Source organism: Bos indicus, chromosome 9, assembly GCF_029378745.1.
Source record: "Bos indicus isolate NIAB-ARS_2022 breed Sahiwal x Tharparkar chromosome 9, NIAB-ARS_B.indTharparkar_mat_pri_1.0, whole genome shotgun sequence".
Taxonomy (NCBI): Eukaryota; Metazoa; Chordata; class Mammalia; order Artiodactyla; family Bovidae; genus Bos; species Bos indicus.
Window position 1 is genome coordinate 41,765,407 of NC_091768.1, and position 18,697 is coordinate 41,784,103.

Genomic DNA, 18,697 nt, shown 5'->3' on the forward strand with positions numbered 1-18,697 from the left:
AAAAAATGGTAAGGACAGACTTACGGAAGCATCTCTCCACCAACACAGAACTTATCCCAAAGGCAAACTTTAAAATCTTTCTTACCTACTTGACCTCAATGGAGTCCATCAAGTTGCTTAGGACTTTGAACCCAAAAGCTGAATGATTTTTATGACGTTTATTAATAGGAAAATCCACAACATGGGCTACTGAGAATAGTTTTACAGCAGGGTGGAGTTCCCCTGAACATAGCCCCGAGGAAACATTTATGCTATGGCCACCAGCAGCCTAAACGCTGTTTGCTGTGTAGGAGGCCACAGTGATGACCCACGACCAGTGTTCATCTGCTGGACTCCTGAGAGCATGACCCCCGTAGGGTCAAAACCTCTGATACCCATGCAGGGCGCAGAGTCCAAATCCCACTACCCGCACAGAAGCTCCCCCAGGGTGAACTGACTCGGCAGGCTGAAAGTGGCTCTCCACGACCATGCACAATGCCATGAATCTGCTTTATCAAAGTGTCTGGTCGCCTATGGAGGTCAAAGTGGGTCAGAGAAAAAGTCCACAGGATTCATTTAGTTTAGAGATCTCAGGACAGTCTCTTTGCTCTGTGCCTCTCCCACAGGGAGACCTTGAGATAAATCCAGCCATTTCACTTCTCAGGTTAAAGAGACGGCGAGGGACAACAAACAATCTCTTGGAGTAAGGTAGAGTGTCATTGATGCTTTATTTACATGCGTCACCATTGCTTTTACAAACTAGATTACGGTTTTAAATGGAATACACAAGGCAATACCTACAAACACCAAGGAAAGTTAAGTACTGCATCTCTATTTCACTTGGAAAGGAGAAGATTCCCAAATCAAACTGGTTTTGGATTCTTGAGACAAAAGGTGGTAGAGATATTTCATGGTAACATATGGACAGACAAAATCCTCAGTAAGAATGCAATATGATAGTGTTCGCTTTGAAAGAAAGGATGAGGTGCTTCAAACCAAAGGATCAACTGCATGACTCTCAGGTGTTTGAATACAGCCATGCACCACACTGAGTTCTAGTTTGTATGGGGTATGAGCAAGAAATTGAAACAGATAAGACAGTTTTACAGATACTGTATACAGATTTTTTTTCCATTCATGCAACTTTTTTCTTAAAAAAAAAATGTTAAACATGTGAAGCCAAAACATACATTTTTCTTTATTATCAACTTTTTTTTTCTGGTCCTCCTTCACATCTGTTTACATTTCCTGTGTACATAATGTGCTAGGACAACTATATTGAGAGAAGATTGATTGCCAGGCAATGAGATAATTTTAGAGAAATAAGTGACCAGACACACAGCTTTTTTTTTTTTTTAAAGCAGCCACACAAGTATTTCTGGAGTGTGGCAGAGGCCTCGGAACCAATCATTCATCAAAGTAAAATACATACAAATAAAACTAAACAAAAGGAAAATATTTTTATTCATTCAAACTGCATAAAATGTTACCCACTAAAGATCTAGGTCAAATATAATACACAGTCACCCCCGGTATCCGTGGGGGACTGGTTGCAGGACTCCATCCCCCCGCCTACATCCGCGAATGCCCAAGTCCCTTATATAAAAAGGCAGTACAACTGGCCCTCCGGACCCGCGGCTGGCTGACTCTGAGGATGTGGAGCCCGTGTGTACTCGGGGCCAGCTGCACTCTTCTCAGTCCCTGGGCTCTGACAGACGGGATTTCACAAGGACTGCTCTCTCCCCTTGCTGCACCCTGCCACCCCTGGTCTCCAGGAGAGGCTGGCTGTTTGTACCTCTTTGCCAGCGACTGAATTTCTACAAAAAATTTTTGCTTTTCTTAATTTAAAAAAATACGTTATACATAATCAACGGTTCCCAAATACACCAAGAGGAAATCACAGTTCGGACCTGTCAGGATTTTGTTTCTGCTTTGAGAGAGAAAAGGTAACTTATTTTCCTTCACCAGCCCTTGGCATCAGCACAAAAAAACATGGGCTTTCCAAGAGATTCTAATATTCCTTATTCTTTAAGTTGGGGTTCATGAGATAGACTCCCTTCCATCTTTAACAGGTTCAGAAGCTGCCTGAAATGACACCCTGAGACTGGGCATACCTGTCCTGAGTAGTGGGCCATGAGGTCTTCTCAGAGTGGGGAAGCGACACACACAGGGCTGAAACCCAACACCAAGCCCTGGCCCCCCCACAGTCCACCGGTACACGTGTAAACACGCTCCACCTGCTAACAGCAAAGACGAACTTCTGAAATCTTCAAAGAATGTGTTTCCGCAATAAAGGGAACTGACCTCAGATTCATTCACAGTTAATAGGATACTCTTGAGTCTGGCGGCCTCATGCCAGGACAGGGAAGGCTTGTGATAAAGCTCTTTTCTAACTTTGGTAAAAGGTTTCTGGTTCTGGAACCTTGAAGGTAACAACAGAACCCCAGAGTTCAGGTCATGTTTTCAACATTGTTACTCTTCTTTCTAAATTTCCCATCAAAAAGTGGAAGGCTCCCTAGAGCAGCTTAATGAGAGGCTGAGGGTAGACTGTGCGAGTTTGCATCAGGAAGCAAACATTATGACTGCCAGACCCCCGGAGGCTACTGAGTATTCCACTGAGACGCTCCAGGTCAGAAAACTTCCTGTGAGACTCAAAACCTCACATGGTGGCCACTAGTGGCCCTTCCTTAAAGCAGGGTCTTAACAGAAGATGGCACCTCTACCCTGCCTTGTCTGACTGTGGCAGGACCTGGTTAGTCTAAGGGATCCTGGCCTCCAGGTGAGTGGCCAAGGGTGAGAGCAAGGCTGTGTGATCCTGGACAAGCCTAACTATTCCATTCTTGCCTGACCCTTTCTAGACTGATGCTGGCACCTGACTTTGCCCTGATCTCAGCTGTCCATGATACTCTACATGTAGATGCTGAGTTACTTTTTAAAAAATAAAAAGTAAAGAAAAGATTCAAAGCCCCCCCTCCCTCTCCATTTTCCTGATCTGTTCCATGGCTGTCTTGCTCTCACACCCCAGCTCCATCCCTCCCTCAGCTGTTTTCAATTAAATTATAATCTGGTTCTAGGACATTTTATAAGACATTCTGCCTGAAATCTAACAAACATTGGGGCAGGGGGGAGAATAAATGAGATGCCACAGGTCTGAAAGGAATTCAACATTTTAAAGTTGAAACACATTTGAGGGTTGCCTTTCTACTCCCAAAGTAGTTTCCACGGTCTAGAAAACTGCAAAGGCAAATAGCTATTTTGTTAGTTTTCTTGTTTCTCTGAGCTCAGGAGAGAAAGTCTCAGGGCCCTTGTGTTGGAAGCACTTTGGATTCTCTCCTGAATCCGATACCCCCTGGTCCCTCCCGTCCCTGACCAAACTGTGTCTTCACCGAGGGCAGCATCACTTAGGAACCCAGAGAGCAGCCCCCTCTCACGGACAATGGACAGTCCTCATGAACAGCAGACCACCAAAGACTCGAGGAGGGGGCTAGCCTTACTACAGAGGAATATGGTAAGCAAAAGTCTGTCTCACTGAGAAGCAGATTGCGTGAATAGAATACATATTTTCAAAAATTATACATACTTTCAAAATGAAGATTATAAACTTGGAGCAGTTCAGAAAAGGCAATAGGCTACAGGTCTACTATAACCACAAACTGCACAACAATTTACAGATTCAGTAAAAGGCAGGGTGAAATCAACGGGGCCATCACTCAAACATGACAACCTAAGCGAGGCGGGAGAGACAAGTGACAACACCAAATGGAACTTTCATTATGCTAGGAGCTGTTATCACCACCACCGTCACCCCCAGAGGAATCAGGAAGCAAAGATGCGCAAGGGGGCCCCTGGTGGCTGGTGGTGGGTGCAGGTGGTCGGGTGGCATGTCTGAGTTGGTGGGGGAGTCAGCGCCCACTGCATGGTGCAAGTGTCTGCGAGAACTCATGCAGGGAGGTCTGGGCTGAACTACGAGCCTGGATTCCTAACATCCATGCAGAATGTTCCGTTTTTGTAACTGTACATGATAAAATATATTTATACATTTGTATGCCTAATGCTTTATATGCAAGAAAAGAGTCTTCATATACCTTTTTGGAGAAGTATGCATATGCTGTGCCAATCAGAGCTTCATTGTCCCAGTTTCATATGTACCAAAGGTGTTCCCAACTACTCTGTCTACCAAAGAGGGCAACTAATATAATCACACTTTCTGGGTTAAACAGAAAGCACCTATACAGCACCATAACTTTTTGAAAAGAAAAAAATGAAATCCATACAAGCAGGAAAAGTGGGAGGAGGGAGGTCAAAACGGCCCTATCTTGTACTTCCATTGAGTCACTTGTATAATTAACAACCTAAGCTTATTTATATTAAAAAAAAGAATCAGTTTGTATGCTATTGCCTCTCCTTCATACACGTCTACTAGATCAGATTATACAGAGCAAGGCTAAAAGTAATCAAGGGTGTGCATTTAGAAAAAAGAGTGACTCGGGTTTGTACTTTCCACACATTTCTCACTGCAGGCTTAATGTTTACCTGTAAGTTCACTTCTGCAAAGCAAAACAAGACTACGTTTTTTTTTTTTTTCCTTTTCTTTTCTCCTTAAAACTAAATCCATTAGTGGCCTTTGGCAATGAGTGAAGAGCTGAGCAGATTTCTTCTTGAAGAGATCCTAATTTTTAACCAGCGTATGATCACTGTGACTGCGTGAGCTGAGGATACTGACAGGAGACCGCAGGCCAAACCCATCTGGCAACTGCAGGCCAGGGCCAGGGTACTGTCGCCCGACCGCCCTGACTCAGGACCAGCACTCGGGGGCAGACGCTGGGCACCCTTCAGTTTGCAGATGCAGGGCTCTGTCCTGGGCCGCTGTGCACAGCCAACACTCGTGCCACTGTTGACTTTTTTTTTTTAAGAAAAGAATAGTTTTCTACCAAAGTAGAGAAGACAGAAAAACCTCCTCTAGTTTACGTAATATGTTAGTTTGGGGAGTTCTACAGGTTTGGACGTTTGTGACACCCAAAGCCAGCGCAGTAGCTGGTACATTTTCTGTTTGTAAATGTGCCAGGGGAAGGATGGTTAACACTTTAACATAAAAAGACTCCAAGTCAATGCATGTGAGAAACTGAAAGTCAAAGGAAAACGAACACAAAACAACGCTTAACACATCCCATAAACCATCGCGCTATTAAAACACCAAAGGATGGCCCGCCGGCTGACGGTGTGCTCTGAACGGGGTGGGCGGTGCTGGCAGGTGCTGTCCTTCGCTGGCAGGTGGCTGTCACCCCGTACAAAGAAGGTTTTGCATACATTATAGAGAGAGTTCTGTGCGAGGGTAAGTGCTTCACCCAGGGGAAGGGGCCGATAACAGTCTCTGCTGGGGTGGGAAACGCGCGGGCTCACAAAGGTGTTAAGCTGTAAACGGTATCACTGTCCACTTGCTGAGAGCAGATTTGGCAAAGGGTTTTCTCGGTAGGTCTTGCGTCAGTTTGAGGGTCTACAGGAGGAGAGAAGAAAACCAGAGACGGTTAAGGACATTCAAACAGCAGCAGCAGGCCCTCTGGGTCACACCTCCTGAGCCTCCCTGGTCTCCTCACCCACCGCTGGGCTGGGGTGCTCCAAGTCAGGCTGTTTTGCTGCACTAGATTCAAAGGTCTGAAAACCTAAGGACAAAAGCCTGAAGATTACTTACCTTACTCCTGTGCTTGATAACAAAATGCTCTCAAGTTCAAATGCCTAGAGGAAATGGGGCCATTCACCTGGGGAGGTTAACGAAGCCAGGTAAACCTGCTGTGTCTCAGCGGGCCCTTCCAAGTTAGGGAGGGCCGGGCTGCGGATGGGGTTTTACTCCAGATTTTTGGACTGAAGGGCTTCCTGGGACATAGGACTTTCATGCTATAAACCAGAGAAGCTGGTCACCCCAAACAGACCAGTTATGCTTCTCTAGTTCTCCCCCGCTGGCTCTGTGGACTAAATAACTTGCTTACCACCCTTTCCATTGATAGCCCAACACCAGAGGAGGAAATGGCCACTTTCCACAAATGCTTCATCAGTCTGCACAGATGGCCAGGGGTAATCTTGACTTCCCTCACCAAAAAAACAAGCAATCTCTAAGTAGACTGTCTTGGGAAGTAGACTTTGTCTTGCCTAAGTAGACTTTGCTTTATATATTAAAAATCTACAGAGGAAATAAAATTATATCACACACAAATGGCTCAAAAAAACCTCCCAAAGAATACCCTTTTAACAATGAATAACAACATTACTGTTGGCATTATTATTATGCCTCCAAGAAATCTTCAAATCGTAAGTCCTCTCAAAGCATCTGAATTTACACAAGTCTTATCAGACATCATATGACCACCAAGCCAGGAAAAGTCAGAGAATTAAAAAATAAACTTATTATACAGACACACACATATATATTTATCCACACACTCAAGAGATGTAGCTAAATGAACTGATGTGACAGGCCTCAAGACCACTTGTTTACGGAGACAGTGTCAGCTGTCATGGTTTAAAAAAAAAAAAGGCTCTAGGCCAAGAAATGGATAGAAAGGTGGGAGGGAAGTAACATGAACTCTGGATCGTCTCACCAGATAAGGTGAACAAGTAATGAAAAATGCATCAATAAGCTCCCCCCTCTCTTACTCATACACATACGTTATTTACATCTGCTTCTCTCTCTTGACTGGACTGCTTGGCAATCTTCCTTTTCACTACCCCTCAGAAAGACAGCAGGGCTTAGTATTTGTGACATTACACACCCACAGTCATAGCTACCCTTGCTACAGCTCCAAAAAGAAGAGCTTGGGTTGTTTATGAGAGGCAGAGATGATAAAGCAGGAAAAGGCCCCTTCTTTCCACCCCTTCCCCAAGTATTGTTTCCCTAGCTGATGGCTTTTTTGGAGGTATTCTCTGCTCTGTAAGGATACTAGATAATATTATCCTGGACTATAAAATAACAGCTTGCTGACTTCAAAGGGAGGAAAGGTCTGACGGGTATCAGCACCCGTGAGACATTTAGCCTGCTGGAACCGGTACTGTTCTAGTGGCTCCACCTGGGACCCCTGAGGCCCGAACAGACAGGGTGCGGATATGGTTCTTTAAGGGGATTTCATTCTTCCCTTCACAATAACACTTAAACCACCATCTAAGATCACTATGCAGTCAGTCATTAGGGGACTCTGGTCCCCAAGTCTGGACCCTGACTTACTGCAAGTGCCAAGAGAGGAGCTGTGAAGTATTTCCTAGCCCAAACCCCATCCCCCCATTCCCTCTGGTGTTAATTACTCAGCCACAGACACCAGTGCATGCTGGGGAGTTGACACACTTCATTCCCCAAGTACAGCGGCAGAGCACGCAACTCGCTCTGATGCTGGCACCGGGTCAACACAGGAGGGAAGAAGGCAGGAGGCACCTATAAGCCCGTAACGTGGCATCGTTCAAAGCAAAAGAGGGCATCGACCTGCCCGCTTTCCTTCTTTGCAGAATGGGCCTGGGGCCCCTCGTGGCACTCTGTCCTGACACGCCCTTGAGGTCGCAGAGCAAACAGCCTGAGCCTAGAAGTTCAACTGGCAGAGGCCAGGCCCAGGCTGAGAGGCGGCCCTCACAGAGGACAAACTGAGCAGAGAAGCCCCGACTCCACAGGATGGAAAGGCAACTTGTTCCTCTGTGGTAGAAGGCAAACAGTTTGTAAAATACCGTGAACACAGAAAGGAAACGCAATCACCCTTCTAAGAGGAACGCTAGGATCAGTATTCACGAGGAAGACCTTACAATTACAATTCATCACAAGGAAAGCAGCCTCTCTAAGGCCCCCGCCTTAAGATTTTTTAACCTCTCTCTGGTGGCTCGATGTTTACACATATTTATCTGACACCATCTGGAAAAATGACTGACTGGAAAAATGAAAGGAGCACAGTAAATAACCGGATTTAACGATACTTGGTTTGGACACAAATTCCCTGCGTTTGAATGGTGCTCTCACTAGTCTTACATTCTTTAAAGTGAGATGCTTCAGTTAACTATGAGGTTTATGTGTGTTTGTGGATGGCCTTATGAGTCTAAAACCACATTAGATTAGGCAAAACTTCAGGAAGGAAAAGGAAGCCTACAGCTGAAGGGGATTACAGCCATCACTTTGCAGTTTCTAGGCAGTGGGCCAACTAACAATAAATAGGAAGATGCTGTCCTGTCCCATCCAGGACTTTCATTAACAGGGAGAAAATCTCCGCCCTCTCCCTCCCTGCCCAAGACTAAGTTTGAAATCAGGCTGTTGATGCAAAGAAAATGAAATAGGGAAACCAAATGATGAGGCCCCTTCTAAAAATATCTGTGGATGCTGTCATCTGGTCTCTGGTGAGAGTAAGTCCCTCTCTAACCTTGGCATCTGTAGGGAAGACAAGTTTCTAACTAATTATCACCACTAAATCACATGATGTTCTAAGAAAGGGCCACGCCTCCAAAAAACTGTACACAAAACATAACCCCCATCAACTTTAATCTGGGAATAAAACATAAACTGTTCCTGCTGCTGTCCTCCCACAACTAACTCCACTGTGACAAATCCGGATTTCTCAGCAGTGTTTTTATCTTCCTGGCAGAAAGGAGAAGAACAGGGCCCCAATTCCAAATATGACAGGGAAGGAAAAAGAACCACAGGGACAAAACTCTCCCATCTGCAAATCCACGCAGGTTAGCCACGCTTTCCTGGCCAAAATTAAAAGACGCTTGGTGGAAAGTCTGCCTGAAACACAAAATTATAGTGAAATACCACTTTCTTTACTCTTTAAACATAAAGATAATTTAAGCCAAACTTGCAACCCCTGAGGCGAGTGAGGGACTACATGTAGAACATTTAGGATGGAAAAGAAATGAATCCATGTTTGCTCAATGACAGGGAAACTTCAGGTGGATTTCAGCGAACAGGTGTGGGTTTCAGAGAATGAATGCTTCTATGCTATGCTATGCTAAGTCACTTCAGTCGTGTCCGACTCTGTGTGACCCCATAGACGGCAGCCACCAGGCTCCCCCGTCCCTGGGATTCTCCAGGCAAGAACACTGGAGTGGGTTGCCATTTCCTTCTCCAATGCATGAAAGTGAAAAGTGAAAGCAAAGTTGCTCAGTCATGTCCGACTCTTAGCGACCCCATGGACTGCAGCCTTCCAGGCTCCTCCATCCATGGGATTTTCCAGGCAAGAGTACTGGAGTGGGGTGCCATTGCCTTCTCCGATGAATGCTTCTATCTGAGAGCAAAGAAACGCCTGCTGGCCACCATCTCTGCTTCCCCCCAAGGAGGGTCTGAGGGACACCCAATCTATCACAGGCCACAACCATATGACAGCATCCAAGGCTTCTGATGGTATCACCCCAGGAGAAACAGCAGGGCTTGGTAAGGTGGCCATGTCCGATGTTGGAGAGTAGAAATGTCAGCAAGTCTTGTGGAGCTCATCTTTAAGGCCCAACTATGAAGCAGCTCAAGAAAACACCTAATGGTGTTGAAGCATAGCATTCTGGCTTAATTTGGTAATTTCTTAGTCTCTTCTGGGTTGGAAGAGGGCAGCGCATGAAAACCAACGTGGTGTTCAGGGACCACAGAGGCCTGGCTGATTAAAATGCAGCCCTCTGCCTGTGAGGCTGGCTGAAGAGAACCACCCTCCACAGCTGCCTGAGAAGGGGAATTATAGGAGGTGCAGCGCTATAAAAACCGTTTGGCAAATGCTATCAACTTGCCATTTTAGACACTGAATAGTTTATGAGGGAAAAGAAAACAGGTATGGAAATTCTGGCCAAATCTATACTCAGTTGAGGAGCCTCCCTAAAGGAAAATCGGGTTTCCAGGAAGGGCAGCCCATATAATACTCCAAAGCTGTGGCTGGCAGAGACCTGGGGGGTTTGGCTCTGCTGACCTCATTCCAGCTTTGCCACCTGATCCGATGCGCCAGGGTCAGTGCCTTGCCTGGCCTGCTCTCCCGATCCAAACATCCAGACAGATCCTCCAGCCCCACCCGCCCCAGGCTGTCCTCTGCTTAACTCCTAAGCCACACCTGGCACTGCATCATATAGTGCCCGGAACGGTTACTTTTTCACACATATTGAATTCCCAGTATACTGAGAGCAGAGCAAAGCCTTCAAATCAAACCACTTACGGACCATCTCATTATCTCAAGAGCACTGTCTTAGACGTGGTATTCACCCACGAGAAGTGTACATTCCAGCAGGGACACATTTTCTTGATGTCCCAAGCAGCCTGCAAAGCTGAAACAGAGGAGAGGCGCACAATAATTGCTGGCTGAATAAGTGAACGAACGTCCTCCTGAAACAGCCCTCTCTTCCCTCTGCCAGTTGAAACACTTACCGCTCTTTTAAGCCTTACAGCTTCCATGAAGCATTTCAAACCTACACCTGCTAAAAGTTAATCTCTGCTGAATCCAAGCAGAACCTACTGCTTGTGGACAAGACCTAGAACCTTAGATTAAGTTTCTAAAACTCACATTTCTTGCAAGATGAAACTTCCTAAGGATCAATACAAGGTGCAGTTTTAACATCCAAATAATTTAATTTTTATAATAGTAAAATTTTAAATAGTAAGCATTTAATGAAGAATTTACCTTCTCCCATCCTACTACACCCACTCTTAAGTCCAGCTCCCTGAATTAAGGGTCATGCTACTCTAGCTCTCAAATTGCTGTCACAGCTAAAGAGATTCACCATTTAGAAACAAAAGGGAACTGTAGTCCAGGAGGAAATCTTAGACCCATAAACCATGACCTGAACATCACACTGTTTATGTTTGCTGGGCAAACAGGAGTCACCCATCCTGTGTGACTCCTCACCGCATTCACTGGCCAGAGGGGTGGGGGGACAAGTGGCGGCATGCAGCTATCCTGCTGGGCTGGGATGCCGCACCTCCCTTGGGGCCGGAGGCAAGAGTAGCTGCGATGCTCCAGCCCAGCTAAGGTTTCGGCCACCGAGCACCGAACAGTAGGGTCTCCAAAGGCTTCTTTCCCTGCTTTAGCTATGCAGGATTTTGCAGACAATCTAAAATTTTCCAAAAGTGACTCTGAAACTGACTGAACAAAATCAGCTATTTTAGTTTCACAAACAGTCCAAACCCCTCATTCACCTATAAGACATGACGAGGACATGCAGGTAACACAGATGGTGGCCAAGAAGCAGCACCCACGTCAGTTCAGCAGAGGAAGGAAGTGAAGGAGGAACCCAAAGGAGGGTCTCCAGGGTGGCTCCAAGATGGACAAGAGGCAAAGGCCCATCCGTCCTGAGGGCGCCAGTCTGGTGGGAGGACAGATCCAGGAGTCAGGTGGATCCACAAAGTGGGCGGCCTGGGTGGTCCTCCTCTCCCCTGACCAGCACTGCAGTGGTACGTGCCGGGAGCTGCCCACCTTGGTGCCCCACCCCAAATAGCAGGACAGCCTGAGATGACCAGGGCCAGTGGGAGTGCATTCTGGCCACAGGGCCACCACCACTAGGGGACACCTCCTAACAGATCTGTCAGTCACACCATGTTTTCTGATTACTGGGCTCCACTGCTTCCCAATCATTTCTGAACATACAATTGACTAATGGAAGTTACAATTAATTACAGTGGCATGTACACAAGTAGAGGCCCAGTGGAAATTCAAAGTTCAACCTCAGAACTTCTGGCCTCTTCGTGGTCATTAATTTCCATTAAGGAGTCAAACTGAACACTACACAGACATGAATACTTAAAAAATGTCACAGTCCAGGCTAGTTTCATCAGAGAGAAAGAGAGGAGAGACGAAAGGGGAGCGGAAAAGAGGGGAGAGGAAAAGAGGGAAGGGGAGGGAAGGAGATGGACACAGAGAGAGAACAGACTGTGGATCAAACCAGGACTTTGCAGTTCAAAGTTTTACCCTTAGAAACACTGGAATTATGCTCTGAGGGCTTCATGACTAAGTATTTCTCGTCCTTTAATAAATGAATATCATAGATTTTAGCAAGAAAAGAGGTTGTTTAAAAAAATCAGAAATCTAGAATTAGAGTAGGGTTCACATTTGTTACTGGGAAGAGAACAAAACACCTGCAGCCTCATGGCAGCAGCCCTCCCAGCGGAGTGCTTCGGCTCTGGGCTTGGTCCTGCTTCTCTGGGAAGAAAGCTCCTGGAGGAGAACAGCCTGATTTCTCTGGGTTTTCACTGACCTTAGATTTGGGAGATCTTAATGACACATCTGACCATATTTCCTGAACCCCAAAATGGGTCACGTTAGCCAGAATGGGGGTAAATCCCTAGCTCTTGGGAAGGTGGGGTCCACGGCCAGGCCCCTGACAGCATCATGCCATTTATTGTGTGGTGATCTTTCTGCTTCCAAGAAGTCCTAGGAGAGCTGAATCAGCTCTTCATTTCTCTATGTGGCTGAGGTGGCCCGGCATGGAGGGGGAAGGTCAGATTTCCAGGCTCCCACCTGACAGGAAGGGGCTCCACTCCGAGGAAGCGGGGAATGGGAGGGTGAGGCTCTCCCTCAGCACAGAGTAGGTATGACAGGCCCCCTAAGGAAAGAAAGCAGAAGCCAGACAGCTAGGATTTCTCAGTCCTTTAAAGATGCTAATGGAACACTTTGGGTACCATGTACAAAACTTCCCTAATCTACCTATGGCAGGAGGTCCTTCCTAGTGAAAAAAATAGCCTTTGTCAGGGACCCCTAAATTGGCAAGTAGGACTTCTAGGGGACATCAAAGGTTTCATACAACAGCAAATTGCTGTACCTTTTTAATGAAAAGAAACCTGATCGATTCTATTTTACCGAGGAAAGTAACTGCTCTTTGTGCCAACAGTGTTAAGACTGGCTTGGGAGTTTCCTTAATTTTGCATTAACCTCTGGAGCCATTTTAAGTAACAATAAACATCAAGGAACTTTTAAAAATGTTGCCAAAGGATATTAGGTCATCTCACAGGTAGTCCTTTCAAGAGCGTCTGTGGAGTAGGTTTCCACTTTAGCCCCATTTCACAGACAAGCAAACAGAGAAATGGAGTGACTTGACTCAATGACACATAGCCATGAAAATGACAGCCTTCTGCTACAGATTCATAGGTTCTCTGTTGTACCACACAGACATTATTTAACATGGGATGGGCTGCAGGGAAGGCTTTTTAAATCTGCAGGTCTCTTCAGAGCAGAGCCCTAGGGACAGTGAGCTTGGAGCGAGTGGCTGGCTCACATCCAACTGTGATGATGAACCAATTCTAGAAAACAAACATAAAAGCAAGTATCCTGCAGAGCTTTCAACAGGAACCAGGATCTGGATTTAGTCTGAACTCTGCCCGATCAGCATGGAGCCTATGTTTTTATCCCCCAGCCAAAGACAGGTGAAATAGACCATATGATAACAGAACAGGACATCTGAAAGCAGGACTGTCCCAGAAAACCAAACATGCAAGGTTGCGACTGCCCAACGGGGCCTTCGCTCCAGTCTCGCATGAAAAGCAGTCTTCCTCCATGACAATGGTCACCGACACCACTGCCCCACATCCCCAGCCAGGGACGTGCCTTGAGGGGAGACCCTACTTCCCCTTCCCCTCTCCACAGTGCCTGGAGTACTGCAGGTACTCTATGAATGAATCCTGTCTAATGAACAGACTGGAGCACCTCCACCAACATGTAGCCTACCCTTTCGCCAGGCAGATAGCTCATTCAAGAGCAGAACCCACTCTGGCTGAGAAAAGCTTGGTATGTGACAGGGTCGAAAAAAAAGCTCCAGTAAGAATCAAGAGGGAAAAAAAGCTAAGAAACAACTATGGCTGATTCATGTTGATGTTTGACAGAAAACAACAAAATTCTGTAAAGCAATTATCCTTCAATTAAAAAATAAATACATTAAAAAAAAAAAAAAAAGGGCAAAGAATCCCCAGTTCTCAGGAGGTTGCTGACCTCTTTCAGGATTTCTTTAGGGGTTTCCTTAGGACGCTGGTCCTATGGTTTCTAGAATAAGGATTTAATTAAAGACGTTGAAAAAACCCGGAGAAGGCAATGGCACCCCACTCCAGTACTCTTGCCTGGAAAATCCCATCAGTTACTTGAGGAGCCTGGTGGGCTGTAGTTCATGGGGTCGCTAAGAGTTGGACACGACTGAGTGACTTCACTTTCACTTTCCTGCATTGGAGAAGGAAATGGCAACCCACTCCAGTGTTCTTGCCTGGAGAATCCCAGGGACGGGGGAGCCTGGTGGGCTGCTGTCTATGGGATCGCACAGAGTAGGACATGACTTAAGTGACTTAGTAGTAGTCGAAAAAACTTAGGAAACGATGAAATCTGATCCTAGAAAGTTTATAACATATATTAAACTTCTAAGGCTCTGAGAAGTCCTACAGGAAACAACCCTATTTCATTTTATTTCACACGGCAGTCCTCAAACATTTGGTCACAGGATCTATTTTCTGCTTAATAACCATGAATATCCTGAGGATCTAGTGTTCTGTGAAACATCTTGAGAAACACCAATCCATGGGACCTCTAAATACCTGCAGTGTCCTGAGTTCACAATACAATGTTTTAATTCATTTTAGTTTTTAAAATTTTAAATTTCAAAACACTATGGAAGATGGAGGAGGCAGTATTTTCAAATCAAATGAACACACCAACAAAACCAGGGTGAAGCGGGTCAAGTCTCTTACAAGGTGGGGAATCTCCATCTTGGAATGAAAATCCAGCGTTAAGACCTGCATCCCCCAAGTCAAGAGGAGAAAGCAGTGTCGGCAAGCATCCTACCAGCCCCGGGCCCAGGCGGACCTCTGACAGGCCAATCTCTCTGGCTACAGCACAGAGGTGGGTCCCAACCCACCGCCCCACCACCCCCATCTCTATACAGAAAGGTACGTCTCTGAGAAGCAGGCCCCTGGGGGAAGACTCCACTCATAGGAAACAATATTTATAAGAAGTTGAATACTGAGCATTATGAACACTCTGAAAAGAAGCACTTAATGGGAACTTAAGAGTGTACAAGAAGTTCCAGGAGTAATTCTGGTGATTTTTACTCCACTTCTTTAGCTTCCGCACAAGCTCTGTGGCCAGAAGACACCTTCCAAAGGCCATATATACATGCTACTGCTTGAAGGGCCAGGGTCACTCAGGCTCTGTCCCATGCTTAGCAGGCTGGTCAGAGGTGAGCAAAGCTGTGCTGAAAACCCAACAGGCCCAGGAAGAGCAGCCTTAGCGCTGGTGTCACTGCTTTCCAGGGAGAAGGGTATGTGCAAGGAGTACACCAGCCTCTGCACAGAAAACCTCTTTCCAGGGCTCTGACAATTTTCTTTCCCTGTTGTCAACATTAGAAAGATCCAGACAGCCATTCTCTCCATGAATGACAGTTCAGACTTCGGGTGTTATAAAAAAGTAAGAATAAAGATCCTTGCAGAGGCATAATTCTTGAGGCTGGCACACCATAACCAAAGACTAGACAACAGTTCACAAGTGTAAGTAACAGGGCATGTTTTCCATGTAATACACACCACGTGTTGCATTCCCTAATGGGAATATCTATAGCAAGAAAAAATGTCACATAAGTAGCCCTGTAATATTGCCTATATTTGGTCAGAATTAGTCCTACATGAATATTTAAAGATATAATGGAATCGCAGCACTTAAACATTAGTCCAACAAGTATCAAAGACTTGCTCCTTCAGAGAAGTAGCCTAAATTTAAATTCTAAATGACCTCCAACACTGGAGCCTGCTGTTTCTACACTGTTATACCACTGTTTCTTTATAGTTCTATATCACTTACCCTTTACTGGGGCCACTTCATGGACAGAATGTTAGGTTTCAGGTTCAAAATTATACATCCTCTGTACCCTTAACATTCTATGATTCTGCTAAAAAATACAACTAGTGAGCATAAGAAAAAAGACGCAGACTCACACATACAGAGAATTAGTGGTTATCAGTGGGGAGAAGAAAGCAGGTAGGGGCCAGATAGAGGTAGGGGATTTAGAGGTACAAACTACCAGGTATAAAATAAGCTACAAGGCTGTTCCGTACAACACGGTGAATACAGCCAGTATTTTATAATAACCATACATGGAGTATAACCTTTAAAAACCATGAATCATTATATTGTACACCTGTTATAAAATACTGTACAGCAACTAAACTTCAATTAAAAAAACAATCTTATTGGTTAAACAAACAAAAAACAGCTCTCTGATTCTGTCCTCTTTTGACAGATGAGAAAGCTACTATTCTAAGAGTCATCTGTGATGTGGCCAGTTGGCAGAGACAGGAAGAGAACTCTCTCTCTCTTCTCCACATGTGCTCTTCCTGGTTAGTATTTTCCAGTCCTTATCATTAAGTCCATTCTGAAGGAGATCAGCCCTGGGATTTCTTTGGAAGGAATGATGCTAAAGCTGAAACTCCAGTACTTTGGCCACCTCATGCGAAGAGTTGACTCATTGGAAAAGACTCTGATGCTGGGAGGGATTGGGGGCAGGAGGAGAAGGGGACGACAGAGGATGAGATGGCTGGATGACATCACTGACTCGATGGATGTGAGTCTCAGTGAACTCCGGGAGTTGGTGATGGACAGGGAGGCCTGGCATGCTGCGATTCATGGGGTTGCAAAGAGTTGGACACAACTGAGCGACTGATCTGATCTGGTCATTAAGTTGTTTAAAATGCAACTAAATATGAGGCTGCTCCCTAATGGGGTCTCCAAATGCCAAAAGATGTAGATGAACAAAAGAGCATGTGAATTTAGGCATCTTTTGACATCAAAACTACAGTGAAACTGAAGCTGCTTTCCTGTTGAGAAGAGACACATGACAGTCTCAGGAGGGCTTACTGGAAGCTTAGCCTTGCAGCCAGCAAACTCGCTCACAGACATGCCAGCTGCCAGCCTGTAAGTATGTGCACCAAGCTCCACCAATGCCTAAGAGAAGAAAGTGTCCTTCACACCCCAGTAGCTGGCACTCATAAAAAAGGTACAATTATTTTTTCCTTTTCCAGATAGATCCCTAGGTCAAAGGATTTCACACATGGTCTAAACTGAATGATTTGTGTGAAACACCCAGCCCTCCAGAGAAGCATCTCACCACAGTTCTCAAGCAAGACTGTCTGTCAGCCAGACAGGCCTGCTCAATTAACTCCACAACCAGACAGCACCCACTCGGGCTCAGGGGACCTTCAGCTACCAAGGCAGGGACAGCATCCAGAGAAATACGACGACTACTGGCTTAAAAAAAAAGTCAAACCAAGAAAGTCATCATAGAACAAGTCTTGGGAAGCTGGGGGTGCTTAATTTTGGAAAAGTGGGTTCTCAGATTATACTGAGGCCTGTTTTGTGAATTCAAGAGCATCTTCAATAAAGTGACAGCAACAAGTTAAATGTAAAAGCAAAGCATACATGTCAGGCCACACGTGACCCTGGCTGTTTAGAGGAGCAAATCATTCCAAAGCAAGATGGAAACTCTAAAGCCCTCAAACCAGACGCTCATAGCCCCTCACTGTCTTCCGTATGTTTCTTCTCTTGCTCTGGTCATACTGAGCTGGTTTACTTTCAGGAAAATTTACTTTCAGGTGACTAGTTTTTTTTACTGAAGAAGCTATATTCTCAAAAAACTTCCCCCAAAATGTTTTGAGAAAAAGATGACTAATGGCCCTAAGATTCTAATATAATCATAATAAAATGTGTAATCTTAAAAGTAGTTATCGAAATAAGAATGCTTTAAATATATTTTTAAAACCTAAGTATTTAAATCTCCCTTAAAATATTTTTATATAATCTTTCAGAATTACACACATGCACGTGCGCACACACACACACACACACACACACAAGGAAAGGTCTGCTATTCAACCAAAAGGAAAACATACACTTGAAATATCAGGAAAAAATTGCTACCACATTTTCTTCTCATACTCTTCTCAGTGATCTAGAAAGTAGACTTCTTACAACCAAACCAAAATTAAAACCTACTTGAGTCTTGAGAAGCCACAATCACATTCCTCTTCTTAAAGGAAGACAAACTATCCTTCTAAAAGCCAAATATCTAAATTTCTCAAGGCGAGTCTTCACCAGTCTGAGTTCTGGCAGCATGAAAGTGTGTCAGCCTACTTAGCTCTGTTGCAGTCTTTTTACCATCTCAAGGGCTATTAAGTGACTGGAAACAGATGTCTGAGTGCCATTAGGGGCCTGCTTCTGCCTGGGAAAGTGGAGAAGTTGAGTATCACAACACTCTCGACATTCCCCTTTCCACAACTACCCATGAGCTGGATGAGCTCACCATAGGAGGCTCCTGTGATTCCTGCACCAGGGCAGAGGGTTAAACAAGGCTCAGTTTTTATGGCTTTGAATCTCATTTCTCTTTCACACCACTTAAAAAGTGTTAGTAGCTTGCTGATAGTACAAAAAAAAAAAAAGGAACTGAGACACAGAACAGAGCCCCTAAACATGGGAGCATCTGGGGGTGCAAACCTGTTACAGCAGAAGACCCCAGGGCTCTTTCTACTACTTGAAGAGGAGAGTTTAGGGGCAAGCTTGTGTATTACCTGCTACTCTGGCTCCAGTTCAGAGTGCTTCCCATTTTTATTATCTAGCCATGATGATGATAAGAACGATGATGGTTCCAGCCATTCCAGAAACAGAGATTCTGGGTTCAGCTGTGTGACCTTGGGCAGACCACTTAACCTCTCTGGGCTTCCTGCTTACTCATCAGTTAGTGTGTGTACCTAGATACACTGAACATAGCCCAC

General features: G+C 45.2%; 1 protein-coding gene across 3 annotated transcripts in view; it reads right to left on the minus strand.

Annotated features, from left to right (window-relative positions):
* Positions 1-688: 688 nt before the first annotated feature.
* Positions 689-18,697, minus strand: part of FOXO3 (forkhead box O3) — a 116,922-nt gene continuing 98,913 nt past the window's right edge. For all 3 annotated transcript variants that reach the window (XM_070795989.1, XM_019967260.2, XM_070795988.1), the window contains one exon: positions 689-5,473. In XM_070795989.1, coding sequence (XP_070652090.1) covers positions 5,387-5,473 — 87 coding nt within the window. In that variant the 3' untranslated portion in view covers positions 689-5,386. The remainder of the gene's footprint in view (positions 5,474-18,697) is intronic.